The 9,199-nt window shown below is 37.4% G+C and overlaps 1 protein-coding gene across 1 annotated transcript; it reads left to right on the top strand.

Moving 5' to 3' along the window:
• The first annotated feature begins 401 nt into the window (after positions 1-401).
• LOC103467626 (polypeptide N-acetylgalactosaminyltransferase 6-like) lies at positions 402-8,551 on the top strand. The gene is made up of 11 exons (XM_008414182.1): positions 402-487; positions 863-1,313; positions 1,426-1,598; positions 3,679-3,828; positions 3,986-4,220; positions 5,161-5,278; positions 5,839-6,039; positions 6,136-6,267; positions 6,406-6,507; positions 8,035-8,184; positions 8,350-8,551. The coding sequence occupies exons 1-11, from the start codon at positions 442-444 to the stop codon at positions 8,470-8,472; spliced, it is 1,881 nt and encodes a 626-aa protein (XP_008412404.1). The 5' UTR covers positions 402-441; the 3' UTR covers positions 8,473-8,551.
• The last annotated feature ends 648 nt before the right edge of the window (positions 8,552-9,199 follow it).

Genomic DNA, 9,199 nt, shown 5'->3' with positions numbered 1-9,199 from the left:
ATAATGATTAGTAATTTTTGGCTGAGCTCCGTCCTGCTTATCAGACACAGAAGTCACTTTGATTTATTAATTAATCGTTGTAAGTTTGAATATATTATCATGGCTTGACTAATTAACAATGGATTGGTTTGTATTATTATTTTTAATTTTCTTCTACCATTTACCTCAGACAAACATTTACTGAGAAATCCTGCAGAAGGTGGTCTTACTCTCATTCCTCTCCTAAGGAGATAAATGTGATCTCACAAGAAATGCAACTTAAAAGTAAAATGGAAGTTAAAAATAACTCAGGCGAAGTGAAACCAGGAATAAAGAACATACTTCCTGGCAGTCTCACCGCGGCTGCATGACTGAGTCAGATGTTTTTAACCGGTCTGAGCGGTTGCAAATGCACACTGACCCGACTGAGCACCTGTGCACTTCATTGTTAGTCTCTGTAAGATGTGGGAGGCAAACAGGACAACACAGAGAAAAATCAGAGCAAAAAGTAAGTACTTTTCTCATTTAATAAAGACAGTGTTGTTGGTTAACTAGCTCAGAAACACAGGTTTGCTAAAGTTATTACTTTTCAAACATCATGGTGTTTATAAATGAATGAAGGATCTTCTAACAAATGATTACACCGATGCTTGGGCAGGACTTTCCTAGTGTTTTATTTCTGTCTTGTTGAATTAGTTACCTCATTCTGTCATTGTATTACTTTATGAATCGTCAAATACATGCAAATAAAATAATTTGTTTTTTCCAAGCATGATGTAGAGGGGGTTTTCTAGACTGCAGCTCTTGATCAGGTGAAATAACTATTTAAAATATTTTTTTTGTTGTCTATAATGCTGCGTTTTGTTTATTTTTCTCTTCTCAGGTCCCCATCTCTTTCTGAATATCATGCATTTTTATTTGCTTCGACACAAACGCTCAGTGAAGATAGCATTTTCCAGTTTTCTGTGTTTGTCTTTCATTATACACTTCTATATGAACTACACAGCGACGCCACATTCCCCTCGACTTCCCAAGGGAAATGTGGGGAAACTCAGAGGATCCATCCCTGACCAGACCGCCATGTTTACAGATCCCTTTGTCCACAAATGTCCTCCTGGATTTTACAGCAAGCAGGAGCTCAGGCCTCACCTTCAGAGGCCTTATCAAGATCGCTGGGAACCGGGAGCAGACGGCAAGCCATTCGTGTGGCGCTCTATGACTGCTGAGGAACAGAAAGAGGAATCGAGTGGTTTTAAGAAAAACCAGTTCAACCAGTTTGCCAGCGATCGCATCTCTCTGCACCGGGATCTGGGAAAGGACACACGGCCTCCAGAGTGAGTTTATCTCAGGAGAACATTGTTTATTGGTGACATCACCCTGCAGGCAAGAGATGAATCTATGCGTTGTTTAAAAGCTGCCTCTTAACTTCCAGTCTGGCTCTGACAGCTGCCTGAAGCAGAAGTTTTTGAGACGTCCCGGCCTTCCAACCACCAGCGTGATCATAGTGTTTCACAACGAGGCCTGGTCCGCTCTGCTCAGGACGGTCTACAGTGTCCTGCACACAGCTCCTGCTGCTCTGCTCACAGAGATCTTACTGGTGGACGACGCCAGTACAGATGGTGAGTGAGATCACTGATAGTTAATGTTACATCTTAATGCTTTCACATATATGGTGCCCTGGAGAAAGTATTCAAAATTCCTCAACTTTCCCTTTTCACGAGGGAAACAAAAACTTATATGTATTTATTTGGGATTTTATGAGAACTACCATCCCTAAGAAGCAGATAACTATTAAATCTAAGGTAAATGATACGTACTTTACTTTTTTTTTCTCTCTCTCTTTTTATGGTTCCTTTCAATAAAAGTGTTAATTGCCTTCAGAAATCACAGAGTGAGTGAATAGAGTTCACTTGTGTTTGAGTCAACCTCACTTTAAATCCGGTTGATCCGTGAAGGTTTCAGAAGTTTGGTGAACAAACAGCTGAATGAAGATAAAAAATAATATAAAATAAATAAATAAAAGTAATGAAGACCAAGGATCACAGCAGACAAGTCAGGGATAAAACTGTGGAGCTTTTCCTAAATACTTTTCATTGATCATCTGAAAATGGAAAGAACACAACTGCAAACTTACCAAGATCTAACTAACCACATAAACTGAAAGGAGATTATTGATCTTGAAGGGGCATGAATATTTTTGCGAGGCATTGGATGTATATCATTTCTTCAGAAGGTACTCTCATATTTCAGAGAACAAAAATAGCACATGATGAAAACTGAAATTTACTGCTTTTGCATTGGGTTGGTGTACAATGTGTAAGTAGGGAAGGAATTTGTCCTCATGTGTTCTGCTTTAACACTGTACAGTTAATTACAGTATTAGTGTCTTTATCATGCTGATAGCCGCTATGGTGACTAAATGCATGACTCATCACATCCATAATAAGGTCCAAAAGGAAAGGTTATCTGGAAAATTATGTTCTGTTTATTATTAAGACATAAAACCCATCTTTTACAAACGGTAAAGTACTTAAGGGTCTTGTTGCTTAAGATAGAATTTATGTTTAATATTCTGCTGCCATCTTTATGTATTCACAAATGTACATCTAGGGGAAAATTCATTAAGAAAAACTTCCGTCAAGACTCAAAGCTGACAAAACTTAGTCTGTTTCATAATTAAGAAAAGATCTAGAGAAATGTTTTGCTAGTTTATCGTTTACCTCTGCAGAAAGGCCTGCTTACTGGAGCACTTACAATCTTGCATGAGGGTTTTGCAGCCAGCTGAGGTATTGTTCTGCAGCTGGTAATTAAAACTTCACAGGAACTCAACCATCTGAACGTGAACCTAAGACTCCAATTGTGGAAACTCAGCATCCATCCACCCTTTGTTGTTACCTGCTTAGTTTGAAAGGGTGAGACTGGCACGTGTCTCCAGCAATCTTTAAATAAGAGGCGAGGCACATTATGTCGCCTGTCCATCGTAAGGAGAGACAACTATGTACATACATGCTAATACCTGAGTCAGTTTTTAGAAACTAATTATTCAGAGAACAGAGGATATGCAGAACGACCCCAGGCCGGGATTCGAACCCAAGACCTTTTTGTGTCGAACCAACTGTGGCATCATGCAGCAATGGAGACAGAAAAAGAGACAAAAATGTTTGAATTTAAAAATAAAAAAAAAAAGAGTTTAGAAGAGATGTGGCTGGTGTTGCCAGTGGCAGTTTCTGCGACTTGGGCAACGGCCCAGGGTGGCATCTTGTGTGGGGATAGAACTGCCTCTGGGTGTTGCCCCAAAATTCAGTGGGAAAAGTTATCACAATGCATTCACCCACTAACTACACCGTCAAAAATGTCTCTAATATACGGTAAAATACTGGAAGCTGTAAATCTGTATTTATACGGTAAAATTCAGGCAACCACAGCTACCAGTATTTTACCTTAAATTTGAGATTTTTTTTCTTTTTACAATATCAAATTATTGTGTTAATTAAATTTAGACACTTCAATTAAAAATCTGAATAAGTATTAAATGTAAGTGTTTATAACACATATTTATCTGTATTCAGAGTGCAAATATGCAGTAAATCACAACCCCTCTAACTTCAATGTAACTCCAATATAAAGACATGCAAAATGCCAGATTTTATTATTAACATTTGCCCTCCCTCAACTCTAATTTTGTATTTATGTCTTCAGATCTCTTAAAGATTCCACTGGATGAATATGTGCAGGAGCTGCGAATAGTGCGAGTCCTGCGTCAGACGGAGAGAAAAGGCCTGATCACAGCCAGGCTGATGGGGGCTCAGGCTGCACAGGGGGAGGTCCTGACCTTCCTAGATTCCCACTGTGAGTTTGTAGTTTTGCTGTTTCTTTTACATGCAGAGGACAAATGTTTGGCTTAGCAATGTGTTTGGTTAGTACAATAGTATTTCTATGCAGCAGTATTTCATATAATAGCTTCCAGCTAGTGAAAATTCTTTTCAGTTTTCTTTTTATTTCACAGGTGAATGTTTCCCTGGCTGGCTGGAGCCTCTTCTGGCTCGAATAGCAAACGAGCCCAGAGCCGTGGTGAGCCCAAGAATCACATCGATCGATAATCGCAGCCTGAGGTTTCACAAACCAGTGCCTGAACTGCAAAACTACAGCCGAGGAAATTTTGATTGGAGACTCAAGTTTGGATGGGAACGCGTTCCAGACGAGGAGAAGAAGCGCAGAAAGAATGAGACATACCCTATCAGGTAATTACCAATAGACACAAAGAAATAAAGTATAAGTTTCCTCAAGTTGTAACCTTTTAAGAGACAGAACAATAAATACACACAACTGAATGCCTGTTAAACAACATTTCTTTGATTTTACTAAAATAATTGCTAAATTTACATTTGTCTTTCTTGATAAAGAGGTGCTCATTTTTGATGTGATGTAATTTTGATTTTTGATCTGTTGGGTTTCCTTAGATAAAAATTTTGAATAATTAATTGAATGTATGTGTGCTTAAATTAAAATTACTTTTTGTAGTGCCTTAAGACGATATTTGTAGATGATTGGCACAAAATAAACAAAAGCTACGTTCACACTGCAGCCTGAAGAGACCCAAATCCGATTTTTTTGTCAAATCGCATTTATTTGCCGTGGCCGTTATGGTTCACACTATACTTCTAAATATATGCAACCTGTATGTGATCTCCAATGTGAACTGCAAACCCGCATGCGCAGTAGAGGGTAGTAGAGAGCAGTAGAGCACGCTCAGTGTTTTGCTACTCTACTCTTATATTATGTCTATGGTTTTGCCAACCGCCATAAAGAAGAAGAAGAAGTGTTTGCGGAACATGTATCCTAATGGTGGAGCATATCTTAAGATTTTAAAGTTGCTGTCCGACCGGAGCCCGCTCTTTAACAACTTAATCCTGATTTGAATCGGATACCCAAGTGGCCCGGGTCGTATTTGAAAAAAATCCGTCCTGTGTTGTTCAAACTGACATGAAAAGTCAGATACAGGTCGAATTACGTCCAAAAAAATTGGAATTGGGTCACTTCAGGCTGCAGTGTGAATGCAAACTGAATTATTTTCTAAGAGAAAGAATTCTGCTCATACAATGAATTTTCTCAATAGATTAAGTTTGTTTTTGAATCTTAAGTAAATATACTGTGACATTGCTGTTTTTTCATAATTCACAGAACGCCTACCTTCGCTGGTGGCCTGTTCTCTATTTTGAAATCCTACTTTGAGCAAATTGGATCCTATGATGACCAGATGGAGTTCTGGGGAGGGGAGAATCTAGAAATGTCTTTCAGGGTAAGAAATGTACACGAAATGCAGTTCAATCGTATTCATACCATTTAAGCTTGTTAACATTGTTCTATATTCTACAGATTAGCACAAGTATTGCATATTGGTTAAGTGAAAGGACCCTCCTCCTGGCTCTGATTGGTTGTTTTTGACAGCCGTGCATTTCTGCAGATGGCTGTAGAACCACAGAGAGGAGGCAGAGGAGCTCTTTTTTTTCCACAGATTATCTGACTTGTATTATACTATCAAGACATGATCACAGTTTTAATAAATATGTAAAAAACACATTTTTATAAAAGTTATACTGCAGCTTTTATGGGTAAATAATTTTAAAAACAATGCATCTCTTTTCCTTGCACTTGAGGACTTTCCTCTGTCACATTAATTCAAATTTAGAAATACTTGACCTTGTAACTCATTAATTCAAAGTTCTTCAAAATTACATTTTAACAAATAACATTAAGATTTATGATGTGAAATAGTTCAAGTGTTATGAATACTTTTGCACATGCCTTGAAAGGTTTTTAGTTAAAGTTGTCGTTTTTTTGTTTTTTTTTATGCTGCAGGTTTGGCAATGTGGAGGCCTCTTAGAGATCATTCCTTGTTCTGTTGTTGGCCACATTTTCCGCAAGAAGAGCCCTCACAGGTTTCCAAATGGTAGCACAATCATCCTCCGCAACTTGGTGCGTCTGGCTGAAGTCTGGATGGATGACTACAAGTGGATTTTCTATCGCGCAAACAGAAAGGCTGTCTCCATTTTTCGAACGGTAAGAATAAATAATATCTTGAAATTAAGCATTTTATTATTGTTTTGCCATTATTCACATAACCTTGCTGTGTATATGTTTTCATTTACTTTCCAGGATTCATATGGCGATGTTTCTGAACGCCGTAAACTCAGAGAAAAACTTAACTGCAAGAACTTTTCTTGGTACCTGAACAATATTTACCCAGAGGCATATGTCCCTGAAATCAGGCCCATCATCTATGGACAGGTACCTACTTTGTCTTCCAGCCGTTGGTGTTTAACAAAAATATTTGACTGCATTGTTAAGATGTTGTCAAGTAAGGTATTCAGAGGTTCAGATTCACAAACCTCACAGTTCATCATTTTGTTGTTCATTAAAATGAAGTTAAACAACACTGGTAGCGGCTGCCGGCTGGATGTGGGAAGAGTCAAAAAGCGCTGGGAGGAGGGCCAAATCTTCAAATGTAACAACCGAGGCGAAGCGCAGGTATTGCACTTTTGGTCAAATCAGCCTTTCTCAGGCAAGATCTCACATTATAATTATTTTTAAAATCTATTTTGAGCTCTTTGGAGTTTATCAATGGAGTCAAGTTTGTTTTTGCATTTTGTGGGACCCTTGTTTTTGTCCATAACTACAGTAAATGCAATTTAAAATGGAAAACTACGAATCAAGGTTTTGTAAAAAGCAATGCCAAACAATAATAAAATAGTGCTCATGTACTTCTTATATACTTTTCATAATATAACTAGACAGACATTTTCATTACTCTCTGTTGGCTTGTTATTGATAGTGGACAGCTCCTGAGGATGATATGAAAGTTACTGGGAGATGATTAATGTTCAAATAGTAATCTAATGCAAACTAATCTGCACTTTTATTGTATGAAATTATGTTTGTACTGTAAATTGATTTCCTACTTTATCAACCATCAAGCTAGTTTAAATTCAACATGCAACCACCTCCTTCTTCCATTTGGCATCAGGGTTTTAAACATGGCTAGTTCTTATGCAGATATTTAAAATGCCATAAATAAACCAATATTTCATTACGGTAGCAAAGTCTAATGTTGAAAAATTCAAAATGCCATTTCATAAGGCTGAAACATAAAGAGGGATATTTGAACGATGTCTCAGATAATCCAGTGTCCTGTTATATTCTTCCCTTCAGCTATAAGTTTTCTCCAGGATTTAGGTCTGGCCTGGTACCGAGTCGGACATGGAGGAAGGCTGATTCACTGCCTGAGTAACCGTGTCTGTGCTGATTTGGTCTTCAGATCATTATTTTGTTGAAAGACCCAATAATAGCCCATTTGTAGTTTTAGGCAGAGGACATTGAGTTCTTTGTTAAAGGTATTTAGTATTTCAAAGAGTTCATGGTGACAGTCACTCCAACAAGGGTCTATCAAACCAAATCAGCCCCAAAACATCAAAAGCTCTCCATATGATTTATCAATGCACATGAGGTGCTTTGCCATATATCATGCCTTGATTGACCAAAGCACATGGTTGCTAAAGCTTTAGCAGCATTTAGCAAACTTCACGTATTTGCATTTGTGATGGTGGGTCAGAAAATACCTGGAGACATCATCCAATTATAATCACAAATACTTGGTGACCCTGAGCTACCAGTGTTGCTACAGTTGACCGTTTTTGGAGATTATTTACCTCCTACCATCCTCCTGACTGAAAATGATGGCTCACATTGGTCCTTATCCTTTCTTGATTTTCATGTTTCCAGTTGTTTTTTGAACTTTTTAATTTCTGACCTGACTATAGACATGGGTTTAATTTAGACCAGACATCTGCAACCTACGACTTCAGAGTCATATGCCATGCTCTGGCTCCTCAACCAAAATGATATGGCTAATAATTTATATATAAAGACTTTGAGACAGATTTCTTCACAGTTGTTTTTGTTTGTATCTATAAATAACCCCATAAAGCAGTTTAAAAATATTAATAATGAAAGTGATTACTTTCTTCATCTAAATGTTATGCTTTTTTTCATTTCTAGTATTTTGAGTATACCTCCAAAAGTGAGATTCGACTCAGTGCTGGCAATCAGTTGTGCTTACATGCCAGCTCTGAAATGGCTTTGGTTTTTCTTGAGCGGTGCCAATCGAAGAAAAAAGCAGCACAAGAGCAAATCTGGATCTTCACAAAGGTGAATTAATGTATTTCCACATCATCTTAACCTTTTGCTGTGACAACACTGGCTTTGTTGCAAAGGGAAGAAGAAATATTTCTATTTCCTCATTTTTGCTGTTCAGTTGTGCGCTTCTTAAATATTCAAAATGACATTTTACATTGTTTACTGTTGTTTTGGCAGAAAAACCAAATGAAGAACCCTTCATCAGACAAGTGTTTGACAGTCGCAGGTGGCAACGTGATTTTGTCTAAATGCAGATCCACCTCAGAGAATCAGGGCTGGGTCTTCATCCGACCGAAGTAAGAGGCTTCGAGCATGTGGCCTGATTCTGCTACCAGTGTTTCCTGAATAAGGTTTAAAATAAACAAATGAGGAAAATGGTTCCAATGAATCAAATCTTTGTACTGTGAACAAAGATGCTTATCCACTTCACACAATCCCAGAGGCTGTTATCTAAACATAATATGTGTTTTTTTAAATTATTTTACTCAAAGTTGCACAACGCCTTAAGTAGAACCTGACTTTACGCCTTATTACAGGTTACATTATTTATTTAAAAGATAGAAGTAATTAAATAGTGAAAATGTTATTTCTGTTACTTGGTCATTTTGTCTTTCATTCATGTCTGACTTAAAGCATATTTATGCAGACTAATTTCTCTTTTGAGCTTTTTATTTGATTTTAAACTCTTTTTCTAAACCTGTTATGTGATTTAAACTAATCCTTAATTTATGTTGTGCCGAGAGGCCCCCTACTGGACTGGAGTTCCTCTGCAGCTTAATTTGTATTAGACTGACTGATTGACTCTGTTAATCATATTAATTACGTTTGAATTATTATGCCCTGTCTTTGTGAAGCACTTTGTGATTTTCATCTTTAAAAGATTGCATATAATTTAACACTTTAACCATCTTAGTAAGTATTGCTACTGAATACCTATAATAGCTTCAAACTGGACTTTTGAGAGTATTTTTCACCACGTGATAGTTCAGTACTGTCTCCTAAATAAAGTTGTATGAGGAATATCTTA

This window comes from Poecilia reticulata, linkage group LG7 (genome assembly GCF_000633615.1).
Source record: "Poecilia reticulata strain Guanapo linkage group LG7, Guppy_female_1.0+MT, whole genome shotgun sequence".
Taxonomy (NCBI): Eukaryota; Metazoa; Chordata; class Actinopteri; order Cyprinodontiformes; family Poeciliidae; genus Poecilia; species Poecilia reticulata.
This window is presented reverse-complemented; position numbering and strand designations above follow the sequence as displayed.

Coding starts and splice junctions, on each gene's coding strand:
- LOC103467626 (XM_008414182.1), top strand. CDS start 442: ATGTGGGAGGCAAACAGGACAACACAGAGAAAAATCAGAGCAAAAA. Junction 488..862: donor GAGAAAAATCAGAGCAAAAA/GTAAGTACTTTT, acceptor TTCTCTTCTCAG/GTCCCCATCTCTTTCTGAAT. Junction 8,185..8,349: donor AAATCTGGATCTTCACAAAG/GTGAATTAATGT, acceptor TTGTTTTGGCAG/AAAAACCAAATGAAGAACCC.